The 17,565-nt window shown below is 43.2% G+C and overlaps 2 protein-coding genes across 2 annotated transcripts; one reads left to right on the forward strand and one right to left on the reverse strand.

The window, feature by feature from the left end:
* Window positions 1–246: 246 nt before the first annotated feature.
* On the reverse strand, window positions 247–7,127 carry cyp17a2 (cytochrome P450, family 17, subfamily A, polypeptide 2). Its single transcript, XM_030754044.1, has 9 exons — window positions 6,887–7,127; window positions 6,356–6,476; window positions 5,584–5,722; window positions 4,377–4,606; window positions 3,407–3,493; window positions 2,688–2,900; window positions 2,311–2,480; window positions 1,858–1,961; window positions 247–1,751 (listed from the first exon to the last, which is right to left on the reverse strand). Exons 1-9 carry the CDS (start codon window positions 7,108–7,110, stop codon window positions 1,486–1,488), a joined length of 1,554 nt encoding a protein of 517 aa, XP_030609904.1. The 5' UTR covers window positions 7,111–7,127; the 3' UTR covers window positions 247–1,485.
* A 5,560-nt stretch (window positions 7,128–12,687) lies between these two features.
* egr4 (early growth response 4) lies at window positions 12,688–15,024 on the forward strand. Its single transcript, XM_030753918.1, has 2 exons — window positions 12,688–12,865; window positions 13,029–15,024. Exons 1-2 carry the CDS (start codon window positions 12,739–12,741, stop codon window positions 14,201–14,203), a joined length of 1,302 nt encoding a protein of 433 aa, XP_030609778.1. The 5' UTR covers window positions 12,688–12,738; the 3' UTR covers window positions 14,204–15,024.
* The last annotated feature ends 2,541 nt before the right edge of the window (window positions 15,025–17,565 follow it).

The following is a 17,565-nucleotide window of genomic DNA, read 5'->3' on the forward strand; positions in this document are numbered from 1 at the left end:
GTGTATGTGTGAATGTATGAGTGTGACCTAACTAAACCAGCCTGTTCTAAAAGTGTGTGAAAATATACTGAATAAACTGTCAAATCTAAAAACCTGTGTGTTTGTTTATCAGAACCACATGCATCCAACTGGGACAGAAAATGAAGAAACTACAACGTGCTGAATATTAATTATTTATTTTATTAAAACCATAATGCCAAACTGCATTTTCTAACATTTTGTAATTACTGATGATAATAATTCATTAAGTACATAAGTGATCATTAAATACTAATGTAAAAAAAAAAAAAGCAAACATTTGAGGTTTAATTATAGTTGATTCACATGAATTGCAATTATAATATAAATATATTATTAGCAGCTTGAAGCTGTAGTGAAGTTGCAAGGAGGTTGCTGTACTCTTTTTACTCTAGTGTGACTGAGCTGGATTATTGGCCAGATTTGTTTGGAGCAGGAGCAGCAAACACAGGAACAAGGAGCTGTGTTCTGGACTAGTGGATAACATTTATATTTATCTGGGCAGTAGTTCAGGCACAACTGTACTCTGCATATCTGTGATACTCTGCTGCATCCCAGAATGCAGAACATGCCTGGCTATGGGAGTATGAATGCTTGAAAAGAAGGCAACTGGACTTTGTGGAGATGTTTTGTCTCTCATCCAAGAGGCTTCTTCAGTTCTAAAACAACTGACAGGGAGTCCCAGGTATTTAACCCCTAGTGGTCAATCCCTTGTTGGTCCTGAGGGTTATTGACCCACTATTGTCATGCAAGTCATCACATGAGCCTCAGATATGAAAACACTCTAAACAGTGCTGATAGTGTCACAGCCTGTTACCTGTTAGGCTACAAGAATCAGCACTGCTCGTTATCTCTTTACATTAATTTTATACTAATTAGGAACATTTTTATTGGTAAGATATAATCAAAATTTCTTTAATAAAATAACTGTGAACTGTGTCTTTATTTAAGGAAATATGATGGATGTTATGAAAAAGACGTTTCATACTTTGACTTCAGTGTAATGGTTTAATGGGTTAGTTTAATGGTTATGCCAATGGTTAGCTCTGAGTTATATTTGTAGTAACAGGTTTTTAAACAGATTTTTTTTAAGCATACCAAAATTTGCATTTGGGTCACTCATAATTCACCCTTCCCACCATGATGGTTTTACCTGAAAAAAAAAAATCTAGGGGGAAGATTCACTTCTTAGAATTTTGTAAAATTTCATATTGGATAAAGGAATTATACAAACCGATCCTCGAAAAAACAATGCTAGAAAAACACCCCATTCATTATTTGAAGCTTTTGTTTCTGCCTTTTTGAGAAAACTAATCACAGTAGGGACCTGAAATATTTTTCAGGCAAATCTGAGATAGTCCAGTGCTAGGCATCTGATGACCTGACATAAAACGAGTAATTAGGTTTCTGTTTCCTACCACCTAGCCTGACTGTCAGCCCCCCCCGTCCCCATCCCACCACTCATTGTCATTTTACTCCATCCTCCCATCCAGCCCTGGGAATGACAACAACTTTAAAAGGCAATGGCTGCAACACCACACCCAGCCGTCCCTGCAAATTTGGCAGAGGAGCCCCATGTGGCTGCCTGAAACTCATTCGCTGGAGCAGAGAGGACAAGAAAAGGAAGAGCTCAAGCCTGGCCAGTGATTCGCCAACGCAGACTCGAGGTCCCGCCCCAAATGGTAAGAAACAGGACGGTGTGACCCGCACACCCTGGTTGTCAAGAAAGCGTTCTGAAATGGTGGGAAAACGCAGGAGAAGGTGATGTGTTCAGGTGCTGTTTTAAAAACAAACAAAAAAAGTCTTCAGTTGCTTTGTATTTATTTGCATGTGTGTTACCTGGGTTGAACAAATCAGGTTTATCCCAGTGTTGAGGGTCATGGTGAATTGACCACATGTTGACCAACACACGTGTGCCTTGACTGACAGCGTGACCTCCAATGCTACAGGAGAGAGAGTTTGTGTATTTAATAGGCCTCCAGTCACAAATAATTTTTTATAGGTTTATTGATTTATAGTCGTATATAATTGCTGATAAATACTGCAAAAGTATCAGCATCGAAATTCAACCCTAAATGTAAAAGTCTCCATTGTATACACTTATAGCCTATCTGATATTGATAGTTTTGGTATGCTTCCATAGGCACCACCACATATTGCAAAAATATTCATTTTCATGCAGTTGGAACTTCTGCTGCTTTGCTCAAGTCCACAAAAGTTGTTGAGTTGAAGAAAATGGATGGACAGAGTGTATGTCACCATGTTAATCAAGACAAATTTAAATTGGTCTACCTGCTGTTGGTCATGGCAGTGTGTGGGATCAGCACGGGACTGACTGGCCGGATCCTCATCCCCTCGTTGATGACACTGTCCAGGTACGGCAGCTTACCACGGTCTGACACGCTCACACTTCGCTCACTACCAACATGCTCATCCAGCTCCTTCTGCACGCGCTCCTGGATCTGGAGTGGGTGGACCAAATTGGTTTGACCACATGGTACATTGATTATGCAGGACACAAGATAACACCATCACTGGGCCATGCATGATGCCCATTTTATATCCTAACACTTCCAATTGGGCTGATACCATCAAGTCCTCATAACTCGTCCTTGTTTCAATTTTTTTAGCAGAAATGATAGCCTAATCAGTATCACTGGTGTTTCTACCTCGGGGTGATGCAGCAGGTAGGCCAGGATCCATAGCAGTGTGGTGGACGTTGTCTCCACTCCGGCTCCAAACACCTCAGCTGCAGTCATCAGGACATGGTCGTCTGTTATCCCCTCATCCTTTGACCCAGAAGACTTTTGACCCTGTCCACCAGTCCGTCCCTTTAACAAGGCATCAAGGAGGTCACGTGGCTCTCCATCACTTAGTGATAACTGAATAAAGATCAGAGAGAGAAAAAAGTTTATTCTACTGGAAAAGTAAATACCTTCTTCAAAAAAATCTATTTCTGTACATTCTAGAATGTTGATAGGCCAAAGCCAAGTTTCTAAAATGTTGTTGTATATTACAGGCAAGATTATAAAATGATATCATACATCAGTGTCACATTCTTTTCCATCAATTTTAACAGAAAATTCACGCTTAGTCCTTCTCATAGAAATTACTCCAAGGGTTGTTAGAGGCACCTGAGACAGTCGCTAGGTCTAATTTTTTTTTTAAGTCACATTAACATATTTTGAGACACTAGCAATAAGAAGTGTTGAGAAATTCTACCTAACAGATCCCAAAGGTGAAATCCTGACATTACCCTCTGGTGAGACCCACCTTCAGATTGTGAGCCAACAGCATTGCTGCTGCCCTGTGCTGGTATGTCATGTTTTTCTATGGTAAAAACCTGTTCAGTTGATTGTACTTAAAGTAGTGCAAGTTTGTGTGTTACCTTGTGTTCCTGCAGTTTGTGGCTCAGTAGTCGGTCTCTGACAGTGATACACTGCTTTAGTTTGCTAAGAGACTTGTTAGGAAACACCTGTGGGACAGAGGCAGACTCTTACAGACTCTAAGTTTTGCTGTGCATTACTCACATACATGCAGTCACTGAATGGTTTTGGACCATTTTTTTTAACAGCCAAATATCTGGCACTAAAAGCCAATGGGAAAACTAATTGCTTCTAATGTACAGCTGATGGCTGGTGACCTGCCGGATCGCTGGCGCTCCCGACTGCCAACTGCTTTTAAAGGCCGGTAAAATTGCAACCACATATGATAGAGCAATAAGTCTTTTTACACATAAAACCAGAAGATTTACACTCACATATCATGCATTCAGCGTGTCCCAGAGCGCTGTATCCTTCCTCTAACGGGTTCACAAAAATCTCGTAGAAAGCGCTAACAACAACATGTACTCCAGGTTGCTTTATCGTGTGCATTAGCATGTACAGCTATGGCATTTCTGTATCTAGCATAACATGTAGATACAGAAAATGGTTTTCAATTTCTCTGTGGGTTACTACACTCTTTAGCTATCTTATGTAGTTACTATGGATTTCCTTCATACATATTATAATAATTAGGGTTCTGAAGGTTCTATTGATGTATAGTGAGTTGAAATATTCCACACGATGGTACTACAGCATGTATAGCTGTAACGATGTGGTCTGGCAGACTTGTTCTGTTATAGTTCTCAAAGGGCTACGTAAGAGTACCATAATTTTAGAACCTACCAGGAAGTCCTTTGGTTCTATTCACTTTTCTCAAAGCTCTAATGTTTTTCATTTTCTATATATAAATATTGAATTATACGGCTCCAGTTTGTGTGAAGACTATATTTGGGAACATTTTTCACTTTAAAAAGGGGCAATGTTTCTTCCTTTTCAAATAATTGCAGAGGCCCTAGAAGTATAAAAATCTACCTTCAACCAGGGATAGATGTCGACCAGTCCTCCCCTGGCAATTGTTTCCACAATGCCATTGTTGTATTGAATCACCTCCTGCAGCTCAGCGTCACTGTGTTGATAGGTGGCACTGAACACTAGTGTGCATACGACATTCGTGACCGCTCTGGTTATTGCAGAAGATGGATCAATCCCCTGCCTTTCACTGGACAACAGCTCAGCACACAAACTCTCTACAGCAGTCAGAACTGGAGTGAGAGAAATCATATGCAATGTAAATTAAAAGAGCAACAAAACAAAAAAAGTCACAATCAGAATTTTAACAAAGCATCTTTAAAATGAAAGTTTTAAAGGTAATTTTGTAATTACTTTTGACAAAAACCTTCACCACCAGGGGGCAGTGATTTACCAGTAGCTTTGTTGATTTTTTTTTTTCAGATGTGTGCCACTTTAATTTTAACTTTTAATATTTCTTTTTAGCTCTACTTCCATTTCCTCAGGAGGTTTTTCTCTTTTCCCAGGCCGCCACAGTAAGAAGATACTTTCGGCAGCTCAGAAGGGGTTGCCACATTGGGTAGCTCCTCATATTTGATTTGGTTGATTTTACACCGGTTGCCCTTCCTGATGCAATCCCCAAAGGATTTGTGTCTCCTTTGTGGGAATCTTTCACTTATTAGGCGAATGTGTAACACTATGAAGCCAATTGCCAGTCACTTACCTGTTTATATTAAGGTTATAGTATACTCACTCACTGCACCATCTTGTGGCAGAAACTGGTTTTACACAAAAGCACTGCACAGCCCTTTGTCAGCATCAGTAGATAACACCTCTTCATTACAAAACAGAGGCATTTTAGAAAGTCAAAACAGCTGTTTATTCATGTTCTGAGTAAACTATTTATAATCTGTACACGACGGGTGAAGTGGTGCCACCTGCTGTTTATCTCCATCACTCAATCAGCTCAGACTGACACAGCAGTAGATTTTCTTCTAAATTCAGATGAAAATTTCTTCTGAATTTCAGTGCCAGCTTAATTAGTTAAAACACTGCTTGCGTTCACATTGGTTTGGTGTTGATTTGGAGGTGATAAATATGTTTATTTTGCCTGTCAAACAGCACTGCGCTATACTTTAACATGTCAAAATATTAGAAGCGCTATTTTTAAATATGGAAACCAGAAACAGATGGGTGGATAAAAATGAAGTCACAGAATGGAGCTCAGTACCGATGTCCTGCAGTCGACTGGTTCCCTCTCCAAACACGGTGAAAGAGTTGTGGACGAGGCGGCGGTGAAACTTCCAGAGAGGAGAGTAGTCTGAAAATGCAATGTCTTTGCCTCCTCTGGTCAACAGGTTGGTGGTGACCTGCAGTTAAAAAAAAAAAAAAAAAAAAAAGATGAATATAGGAACAGTTTCAAAACAGTAATTTAAAAGAAAATGGAAGAAAAAGATTCAGGCAAGGACACTGCTGAGAGTATACAGGAAGTGACACCAGCCTGCCACCAGGCACAAAATCCATTGCCACACTGCAGTGGAACGCTGTGTTTTCTAAAATGCTGGAATGCTGTTTACAGGCATGAAACATAAACATAAATGAACACTACAACAGTAATATTTCTGAAGTTCTGATTGTTCTGAGAGCTGCGTTTGTATCATACGGAGCCATAACACATGTATACACTGTGTTTTTAAGCTTCTCCACACTGGGGGGGGGGGGGTGTTACAAGCAAAGATATTCAAGAGAGAAAGACCACAGAGCCAAAAACCTTTTTAGAAAATTACTAGTTCCCTAAAACTGCACATATATCATAAACCAGTGACTGACTAAAACCCTCTACACCCTCTTTATGCCTTTCAGGCAGCAAAAGTTTAATAAAATTAAAGCAGCTGGGCAGCTGCTGGTGCAGATATCACATGGGTAGTCTCTCTCTCTCTCTCTCTCTCTCTCTCTCTCTCTCTCTCTCTCTCTCTCTCTCTCCCCTCATCTGCATATCTCACCATGCTCGGCCGTCCAGCAAAGTCCCTCCCTCTTTGCAGCAGGACCTCTCTGGCGTGTTGATGAGTGTTTACGACCACAGTGTAGTGCGGACCGAAGTAGAGCGCAAACAGAGGCCCGTACCTGAAACACAGGTCAGTGCTGATACGAGTGGATCAGTAGTCTATAAAACATGACTACCCAAACACTAATTAGTTCACCCACACATAAATATTAACTAGACTTTCCATGACAAACCCATGCTTACAACCATAAACCATTAAAACCATTAATTATACATTAACTGGTCCCTACCCACACATAAATTTGATTCTCCTGTAGTTTAACAGGTCCTTACATACAGTAACTAGTTTCCCTACACATAAATATTTGCTTACTAACATTAACTAGTCCTTCCACAACAAACATGAGCTTATAGATATTAACTAGTCCTGACACATGTTAACTAGTCCCCCACATAAGCATTTACTGCCTAAAAATAAATCAGCCCTTCCAAACATGCGACTGGGTGTCGTCCTGTAGATGGTTCTTACCTGCGGGACAGCTGCGTAAAGAGGAGATGAGGCGGGAGGTGTCCTCTGAGCCAGGGGAGGCTACCCAGGATGGGGAGCCGTGGCAGGCAAGGGATGGAGCCCCGACCCGGGGGTTTGGTTTCAGGAACGAGCCAGAACAAGATGACCACCACGACAGTGAAAAGACAGAGGAGGACCAAGGGAGAGAGCGAGGGAGGGAGGAAGGAGAGGAGACAGGTGAGCATGTCTGTGGTGAGGTGGAGGAGAGTGAAGAGAGAGGCTGGAGAGCCCCAGCTTTAATCTCTCACACACAGAGAGGCCTTGGAGAGGTCAGAGGTCAGGTGAGTATGTGTGTGTGTTTGTCTGGGTGTTGTTTCTATTACTTATGCATGACCCTGAATGTGCGTGTGCACTCGCTGGCATGTCTGACAACCTTGATGTTATCAGGCTGCAGGTCTCTGTTTGCTATGGTGACCTTAAAGGAGAAAGTGACATCATCAGCATGTTTCGTCCAAATCAGTTTGTTCTGCTTGACCACAGCCTTTGTTGGTGTGGTTATGTACTCTTTTCTTATTGTATCATTTATTATCTGTTAACTCAGCAGCCTGTGTCCACTTACAGCTGCTGTTCTAAAGGGTTTAAAATTTTATTTATGTGTATATTTATGGGAAGATCTGCAGGTCAAATGAGTGATGTTTGTATGTAAGTATGTGAGTTTTTGTTACACTGTTGCTGTTTGATTGTATTTTTTTGGATATTTGTATTGATTATGAACATTGTTGCTAAATGTCTTTCAGTGGATCTCTTCTGCGAGATTCATATTTTTATTTCTGAACTCTGGCACATTTTTGTTTTTTTTTAAATATTAGTTTTATGCTTTGTTTTTACTTTTGTCTCTGTTTTCTTTTTTTTTTGGAGTTTTTTTTAAGAACACTCTTAGAAACAGAGGTACATGAAAAGGTGTTTTCTGTCTTCTAGCACTAACTACTGGACCTCAAGATAACTGCATCTACCGTGCTTCCTCTAGATTTTCTAATTTACTTGTGTAACTCAGTGCTTTACTGTGTTCTTATTTCAGTTAAATGAAAAGCATTCATATATCCTGTAACTGTATTTCACTGTTGCGGTGGTGCAGAGGTTAGCACTGTTGCCTCACATAATGAAGGTTCCTCCCACAGCTTAAAGACGGACGTGTTAGACTGGTGACTAACATGTCCATGACTGGTCATGGGCACGCACGTGAGATAGATCATCTTTGAGTGGTTAGTAAGAAGCTGTCAGCAGAGTAACAAATTAGCACCCTCTGTCAAGGGTATGATGGCAGCACTTTGGAGGGCACCCCCACAGAGCCTCTAAACAAACAACAGGAGACTTTTTCTAAATTCAGATAAAACTGAAGTTCTTGTACTCGACCATAAAAATCTTAGAAACATGGTGTCAAACCAGATACTTACTCTAGATGGCATTAGTTAGGCCTCCAGTAACACTGTGAGCTTCCTGTTAAATCTAGACTAGAATTTAAAAGATTTACATACAAGGTCTTAAATGACAGTAGGTAACAAATTTACACTTTATTCTTGTATTAGGGTTTAAACTATGTTTTTCTAGTTCTGCACATGTGTATATATATATATATATATATATATATATATATATATAAAATTGTGAAATTTAGCTATTTGGGGGTAAAAAAATTTCTTTTGTCTAGGAATAATGGACATTTTCCATTGTTTTACAATAGAAAAAGTAACACTTGCTTGTCAAAGACAAACATTGTGTTACATTGTGTAATCAGGCCCCATCTTATCTCAAAGACCTCATAGTACCATATCACCCCAACAGAGCACTTTGCTCTCAGACTGCTGGCTTACTTGTGGTTCCTCGGATACTTAAGAGCAGAATGGGAGGCAGAGCCTTCAGCTTTCAGGCGCCTCTTCTGTGGAACCAGCTCCCAGCTTGGATTCGGGAGACAGACACCCTCTCTATTTTTAAGATTAGGCTTAAAACTTTCCTTTATGATCAAGCTTATAGTTAGAGCTGGATCAGGTGACCCTGAACCATCCCTTAGTTATGCTGCTATAGGCTTAGACTGCTGGGGGGTTCCCATGATGCACTGAGTGTTTCTTCTCCACTCACCTGTTTTAACTCTGTTCATACTCGACTCTGCATTTAATCATTAGTTATTATTCATCTCTGGTTCTCTTCCACAGTGTGTCTTTTGTCCTGTCTTTCTCCCCTCAGCCCCCCAACCAACTGTGGCAGATGGCTGCTCCTCCCTGAGCCTGGTTCTGCTGGTGGTTTCTTCCTGTTAAAAGGGAGTTTTTCCTTCCTACTGTTGCCAAGTTCTTGCTCATAGTAGGTCACCGTCTGATTGTGGGAGTTTTCTGTGTATCATTGTAGGGTTTATTTTTCCTTATCAGCTGAAAGACTGTGACTAAATGTCACTAAATGTAAATTTAGAATAAAATAATAAAAAAAATATATATATATTCAATAATCACCTCCTTACAAAGTAAGGTAGAAAACACACTTATGAACCAGTTTTTCAAGTTGGTGGTGGGCTGGTGGTGTAGCATGGTAAATGTAAATTAACTGGTTCTTATACAATGCTTTTCTACTTTACTTTAAGCACTCAAAGCACTGTATTCACGTCTTTCTACTCCTATGTGCTTTTCTATCCAACACTCACACTCAATCAAAAAGCAACTTGTGGTTCAGCATCTTGCCCAAGGATACTTTGGTGTGACTGGAGCAGCCAGGGATCAAACCACCAACCTTCCAATTAGTTGATGACCTGCTCTGCCTGAACTACAACCAGAAAAGAACTGATAGAACTGGATATTCGGCTGGTTTTAGACACCATGATGATGAGATTTGGGCTCTTAAGACCCTAAACCATCTGCTCCTTGTTCCTCTTGCAGCTGAATGTGGTTCTTTGTGACTGTGGCTGGGTGTTGGGGTCCAATCAGCTGCCTCCCTGATAGAGGAGAATCTGGAAAATCTAAAGCAGTCACATAATGTATGGAATGTGAGTCAGTGGCTGCAGATGACAGAAACTGAAGGCCGCAGAGCTTCTGACGCCACATTAATGTCTCCATCGCAGTGTGTTATTTGTAACAGGTGGAGGGAACAGGAGGTGGCAGAGCGCCATGGCAACAGCCTCTCTTACTTCGCCCACACACACTCTCTTCCATCATCTTTCTTGATATAGCCTCTTTCTCTTTTCTCTGCACCGTCAGCTGACTGTTTTTTGCAGGCTTGTCGCCTCAGTGCTCTCACACTGATGTGATTGGGTTTATTTTAGTCAGCCTGGATCTGTAAGCAGCACCAGAACCTGAGATGTAAGAGCAGAGGATGATTAAATATGAATATACATAACAGAAGATGCTAAAAGGCTTGCAAGCTGCAGTTCCTCTAATGACCACCAGATGCTCCCAGAGAGCACTCTGAATGTATGGAAGTAAAAGTAGAACCTTAAACTTTTGTGTTTTTTTAAATACCAAAAATCTAACAGCATTTGGAGGGGACAAGAAGTGATAGAGAGTGGATAAGAGAAGTGATCTAAACTCTTCCAGGGGAAAAAATGACATATTCATTAATATTCAGTTAAGGACAAAGCAAACCTGTTGCTGCTGTGCTTGTGATCATTGTCCTATTACATGATCCAGTTTCAGCCAGGCTTTAGCTGTCAGACAGATGGCCTCACATTTAACTCTAGAATACTTTGGTATACAAAGGAGTTCATGGTCGTCTCAATGCCCTCAAGTTTCCCAGGCCCTGTGGCTGCAAAATAAGCCCAGATCACCACCCCTCCACCACCACACTGACAGTTATTATAAGGTGTTTTTGCTGATATGCTGTGATTGATTTTCTCCAAATGTGGTGCATGTGAAAAACATCTCCACTTTAGCAGATTGGTTTAGAAGTCTTGGGGTTTGTTCAGATCCAGCTTTGCAAACCAAAGCTTGTGCTGCCATGTTTTTGTTAGAGAGGGGAGGCGATCTCCTGGCAACCCTTCCAAACAGCCCATACTTGTTCAGTATTTTCTTAATTGTAGTGTCATGAACTTTAACATTTAAAATGCTAAAGGAGGCCTGCAGAGTTTGAGATGTAGCTCTTGTTTTTTTTGTTTTTTGCAGTTTCTCTGAGCAATGCACTGTCTGACTTGGATTTGCAGGGATATCGACTCCTGGGACTCACTTTAAATACTCATATTTTTAAAATTACATTTTTACCTTAATGTTGTGTTTCTTCTTTTTTGTTCAAATAATCATGATTCAACACTCCTGTATGTTCTTTATTAATTATTTTATATGTATATCTTTTTTTTTTTTTTTAGAACAGGAGCATCTTGAGGGACATCAGGATAAATTTATAAAATGTAAAACATGTCAATTTTGACCAGAGCCCTCATCTTTCAGGCCCATCTTCTGTGGAACCAGCTCCAAGTTTGGGTTTGGGAGACAGACATGGTCTCTATTTTTAAGATTAGGCTTCAAACTCCAACAGCAGAGGTTGCTGATGTCTGCTCAGAGCCACGTGGTCACCCTTTAACGACGCAATTTACACCACTTGAATCCAGGCAGACACTCACATGTAAGTATAACACCCACGTAACTTCTGTGTGGAGTGAAAATGATGGCGCTGGAGTTCATCCTCAGAGATTCACCGGAGGTGCAGCTGGTCGCACTTTGCATTTATTTATAGTCATAAAAGATTTGCAGAGGATAATTTTATAAATGTGCACATGTAATCACGTGCACATCACCCACCCCTCCAGTAGAATCTCAGTCAGTGGGAAGTATTGTTCAATGGGGGCAACTTTCAAACAAATTAATTTATTTCTCTTTCTGCCTATGACAGGCTGATGGATGGCTGGATGGATGGATGGATGGACGGATGCTTCCCTATGCACTAACAGGTGAAAAGCTCCAGCACCTCATTCAAAAATGAATTTGACAAATGGAACACCCTTGAATATTTTTCTGTTTAAGTGTTGTTGGGATTAAACTGCAGTCTGTGCGGCTAAATGTAGAAAAAAATCACCCCCCCTCCAAAAAAAAAAAATAAAAGATAAGTAAAAAAAAATAAAAGTAAACTGCTCCTTTTACATAACGCATGCCCTGAATCTCCCACGTCTCCATGGAGACAACATCACTGCAGCTGAGCCAGAGCGAGGCTGTGCAGGAATGTCACATGAGGGGCACTAACATGTAATCACCCCCTTCTCTCTCTCTCTGTTTCCTCTGGATGTCTCTCGACCCTTCTGCAGCGCTGCGGAGACGTGTTTAATTAAACCTGCAGGTTTCTGCTGAGCAACAGTCTCTTGATCCTCAAAATAAACTTTATTTACACCAGTCAAAGGCTTGATCTGCCTGTGAGGTCACACTCGGGGCCAAATGAGCCTAACTCGCATTTCAGCATCAAAAACAATCCGCGCTACTTCTTCTTCTTCTCTGCTTGTGTAACTCTTGTCTTGCCGCAGTGGAGGAAACCCCTCTCTCCTCTCGCTCTACGTAGCTCTGCCGCCTGTCCTTTTATGGCATGGGGGATACCCGCCGTCACGGCCGGATGCTGCCCATATTTGGGCAGCTACGAAGCGGCGCGGCGGGGGGAATCCCTCGCGCCGGTGTCGACCAATAAGGCCGGGACGGGAGTTACCTAGGAGACGGAGAGTATAAAAGCTCAGGGAGCTCAGCATCCTCAGCATCTTCAGCATCCTCAGCTTCACCGAGCGGACTAACGGACGCACCGGCAGCTCCGGTAACGGATTAATAAACGGATTATCTTTTAAGGGGAACCCCCGACACTAACCGAGCAGCTTCAGCCACTTTTGTTTTAATATTTTACACCTGCAAAACAGAAGAAAAAAAATGCTTCTGGAGCGCGAGGACAGCTTTATGTCGGAGTTTGAGGACGCGTGCAGCGCCTGGGTGGACAGTGTGGGCTCGAGCCCCAGCGACGGAGCGGACTCAGACGTGGGATCACCTTTCTGCCAAGGTGAGTGTGATAATTCAATGCAGCTGTGACAGATTTTTGCACGCTGCTGCGGCTTCAGCTCATATTGATTTCTTATGAGGAGGCTGTTGAGCTGCCCACTGATTATGCAATGACAGTAACGCCCCCTCCCTATCTCTCCCGCTCTCCCTCTCTCTCTCTTCAGTTTTCTCTCCGGGAACTGACGCCTCTGACTCAGATTTCTTCTCCGACTTCAGCGACTGCTCCTCGGACACGCTCTCCCCTTCCCTCGGTTACAGCGGCAGCTTCTTCACGGAGCCGGAGGCGCCACCGGCGGGGGCAGCGGGACTGAGCAGCACCGCAGACGCGATTCTCAACATGATCACGGAGATCGTCGGAATCTGCACAGAGATGGAGCAGCAGCAGCCCACCACCTCTTCCTCCTCCTCCTCCCCGCCAGCAGCCGCCACCTTCGCTCCAGCAACCGTCACGGACATCCCTCCCCTGCCTGCTGCAGCCCAGCAGCTTCCCTCCACCTCCGCTTCCCTCCCAGCTGTGGTGAAGAGCGAGTTTGTTACTTCCAGCTGCAACAGCGGGTGTGCGCAACTCTCCACAGCTGGGAATGATGCCCTGTACCCGGCCAGCGCTGACTCACTGCTCCCGCTGTCAGCTCTGGAGCAACAGGTGGATGTGGCGGATTTAATAGACTCCCTGCTGAACTCCGACGCCGCGCAGGGCGAACTGAAGCCTGTCTGCGAGGTGAAGCAAGAGCCGCTGGGGCTGGAGGACTGGCTGAAGAGCTTGTCCACTGCTCCCGTTACTGGGGGAGATTCCAGCAGCTACGTCATCAGCAGACCGGTGATAAAGACGGAGCTCGTGCAGAGCGGGAACGACCTCCACTGCACCCCCTCTTCCCTCCCCTCCACCCTCGACTCTCAGCTGCTCTCCTCCCTCCTGCAGGGCGTGTTCCCGATAGTCAACATTGGCAGCGTGCATGCGACAGGAGCCCCCAAACTGTCACGTGGAGGGAGGAGAGCGCCCGCAAAGAACGGCCTGAAGGCGAAACCGTTCCCGTGCTCCGTGCAGGGGTGCGAGCGCCGCTTCTCGCGCTCCGACGAGCTCAACAGGCACGTGCGCATCCACACGGGACAGAAACCTTTCCAGTGCACCATCTGCGCGCGCAGCTTCAGCCGCAGCGACCACCTGACCACCCACACGCGCACGCACACCGGGGAAAAGCCCTTCTCCTGTGACGTCTGCGGCAAGCGGTTCGCGCGCAGCGACGAAAGGAAGAGGCACGGGCGCGTGCACGTCAAGCAGCAGCTGCGCGCTCAGATGATGGCCGCCTACTCCCTGGCCCTGAACGCGCCTGGCGTCTAAACAGCAGCGCCCGCTCAACGTGGAAGATTTCAAAGCTTCGGGATTTGAACCGTCAACCGGAAAGCGTCTGAGACACGTTTCCATGTGACGTCACACTGAAGGCGATTTTAGCTGAACCCGGAGGAGGACATGGCAGGTGTTTACAGGTGTTCAGGGGACTGAAGTCCAAATTTTGGTTCCTCTCAGGGCGCATCCGTGAGCGCGGTCCTACAGCTGGACTGTGAGCAGACCCGGACACGAGTCGGAAGTGCCCAGGTGCTGCTCCTGTGACGTGTTTCCTGCCTACCCTGCGGACTGTGGTGGACTTTAAAGGAGCAGTCCGTCTGACTGATGGACGGATTTTCCTGTAAAATATTAATTTGTGACTTTTCTGCATGAGGACGTGAAGAAATGTCGACGTCAGAATGTCGTGTTTGTTTTGACTGCTATTTTTATGTGAACATCTTTATATTTGAGGAGTTCTATGTTTGTAAGATAGCTCTATTTTTCTAGATGGCTCGTCTACCTCTTCGTGTTTACAATCAAAGTGTATATATTTCTAAAGATGAATGTGCTGCGATGTCACTTTTTCTATGAGACCGATTGTAAAATCCCTCTGAATGAACTTGATTTTCCCTCCTCACATTCGGGTGCAGGTTTGAGCTGCACCGGTGCATTGTGGTATTTGTAGTGTGACGGTGAAAGAAGAAAAAAAAAAACAACAAACACACCAGCTCAGTGAGAGCTGAGCTCCAAGTAGCACACATGGCTGTGCAGGTTTACTGTTCCCTCGTTCTGCATGGAGGCTGCTGTCGCTGTCAATAAACAAACAAACAAACAAACAGTGAGCGAGTCAGACTTATTCTTATGCAGCTTCATCATCATCATCATCACCATCACAGCTCACAAGTTATGGTGCAATTCAGCACGCAGCTGATTTTTCAGCGGGTCTGTACTGAACACTGATGTAGGAATACCATTTGGGAGGATTTTCAGGCTCGTGTGTAACCTTCATACAGGTGTACTACATCTGTATGATGTAACAGCTGCACAAGAGTGTAACAGGGATTAGTTTTGAATAATTGCAGTGTCATCTGTTGGGAGATTACGAGATTAAGATAAACAGGGAAATATGTGAATCCAAGATATAGTCGAGTAAAAGTAGAAAGCAGCATAACATAGAAATACTTCAATACTACGAGTACACTAAAACATCTTTAGTGAAGTACTCGAGTGAAGCTACACTCCCCCACTTATCCTCTCTGTGGTCTTGGCCACTTGGTGTTGTACAATAATAGCACTGTGATGACAATGACAGTGATATTTTTCTACCTCCACCCATGCTGCAGGACAGACATCCCTGCTCTCAGGCTCACCTTTAATTAATCATTACTATTAAAAAAGGGAGACTGAGATACTCTACAATACAGCCTGCTCCCATTACATTATAATTTATGTCTCCCTTGTGTTTAAAAGGCAGTTGTTGTACTGTACCTACCTTTTTAAGGCCCATTAGGAACCAGTTAATATGTTTAGTTACTGAAAGCCACAAATGCACAATAATTAAATGGTGATTGTTGGGAAATCACAGGCAGCGTTATGAAGTCGTACCAAATTATCGCCCTCATCTGCCTCATAACTGAGCCGTGCAGCATTCTTTCACTCGACTCAGGTTTCTGCAGATTTCTCTGTTGCATCCAGCAACAGGTTGCTGTTGCCATCACTTTACTGAACTGTGAAGGTCGTGTTGCTATAGCAACAGCAGTTTCACCCAGTATTATTTTCTCTCTCTCACACACACACACACACACACACACACACACACACACACACACACACACACACACACACACACACACACACACACACACACACAGAGGCGGGTGTTATTCCTGGGGTGAGTCCGTCAGTCTGAGGCTCTCTGCAGACAGGTGGATGCGATTAAAAACGCCTCACACACGTGTTTGGTTTCAGAGCTCTTTGACCCTTCCGCTGAGGAGCTGTGTGAACAGGAGCTGCGGGCTTCTGGCGCCCTCCAGTGGCCGCCAATCAGTAGTGTGACTCCTGTGCGGAGCGGCACAGAAAAAGAGGCTTTCACAGTTTCATGAGGAATCATTTCAAATGTTTTCTCTTTATCGCTGAACAGCTGACAGTGCTTTCCCATCAAGGCCCTTCCCCATTAATAAATAACTGCTTTGTTTAAACTTTATAATAATTTTGGGGAAATAACGACTCCATCCACAGACAAGGTCACCAAAAACATTTCTTTCACAAGGATGGGCTGATTGCAACACACAGAATAAGTAGACTATATGCCATTTCTGGGATTGTTGCTATGATCAAAGGTAAAATTCACTGCTGGCACACATCAAAGCCAAGATCTTAGAATGTCATTAGAGCTCAAAGGCAGGTACTCTGCTCAAATTTCTATTAAATAAGATAACACAGCTTTGATCTTCAACATTCACATTCAAGCTACAGTTTTTCTTCCCTTGGGGGCGGCAGGGGATTTGGGGGGGGGGCTGTTAGGTAGGTAGGTACCATGGTGGTTGTTACCAGCAGAACCTAGTGCTGTCAAGTACTTCACCGTCTTTTGGTTTTGTTGCTTTGTAATGCACCAAAAAGTGGAAAAGTCACACTAAAGACGGGGCAGTTACTGCTGAACCATGTACAGACATGTTTATGTTAATACTGCTTTTGAGACAGTGCAGTGATGGAAACCAGTAATATTTAGCTAATTATTTTAGTCACTGCAATAAATGTTAGTTTATCTTGTTTTAAAAGCTTCTGAAGATTGTTCAATTTTATACGCTCGAATCTATGCGATGTGAAATTGGTCCATAATTACAAAGATACTCGGGACGTTTGCAAAACAAAGCTTTGAAAATAAATATGATGCAAAGCTGTTTTCTTCTCCCAACCAAGAGCTGCCAGTTTTCTCCTATAAACCACAACAATATGTCCTAAAACCATTTCCAGTTATGGACCTGATGGCAGAATGATGGACTTCATTGAGTCCATCATGCATATAAAACAGAAGAGGTTATGAGGCTGGCTGAACACTTTGCTGTCTGCAGAATGAGTTTGAAGACCCTCCCTGATACAGACATCATCTGCCAGCACATGTTGCTCCTAAACCTGTAGATGTGGCACATGTAGCACATGCTGTGTCCACAAAAAAGATGTTATAAACTAAAAAACTACAAAGCCAATAAATTCATTTTTAAAAGACTACTACAGGAATCAATCCTATATGACAAATAAACCGATACACTGGGCCACCTTTACGCGACAAATTTAAGGTTAAAAAAGCTACTTTAAATCACACAGTACACATGATTACAAGCATAGATGATAGCATGCTCAGAGAAAAGTAGCCACAG

Source organism: Archocentrus centrarchus, chromosome 18 (assembly GCF_007364275.1).
Source record: "Archocentrus centrarchus isolate MPI-CPG fArcCen1 chromosome 18, fArcCen1, whole genome shotgun sequence".
Taxonomy (NCBI): Eukaryota; Metazoa; Chordata; class Actinopteri; order Cichliformes; family Cichlidae; genus Archocentrus; species Archocentrus centrarchus.

What these genes read in the sequence shown, in the direction of transcription:
- cyp17a2 (XM_030754044.1), bottom strand. Translation starts at nt 7,110, where the DNA reads ATGCTCACCTGTCTCCTCTCCTTCCTCCCTCCCTCGCTCTCTCCCTTG. An exon ending in TTTACGCAGCTGTCCCGCAG is followed by an intron (nt 6,477 to 6,886) that starts GTAAGAACCATC and finishes CCTGTGTTTCAG; the next exon opens with GTACGGGCCTCTGTTTGCGC. An exon ending in ACAAACTGCAGGAACACAAG is followed by an intron (nt 2,901 to 3,406) that starts GTAACACACAAA and finishes ATCTTTATTCAG; the next exon opens with TTATCACTAAGTGATGGAGA.
- egr4 (XM_030753918.1), top strand. Translation starts at nt 12,739, where the DNA reads ATGCTTCTGGAGCGCGAGGACAGCTTTATGTCGGAGTTTGAGGACGCG. An exon ending in GGGATCACCTTTCTGCCAAG is followed by an intron (nt 12,866 to 13,028) that starts GTGAGTGTGATA and finishes CTCTCTCTTCAG; the next exon opens with TTTTCTCTCCGGGAACTGAC.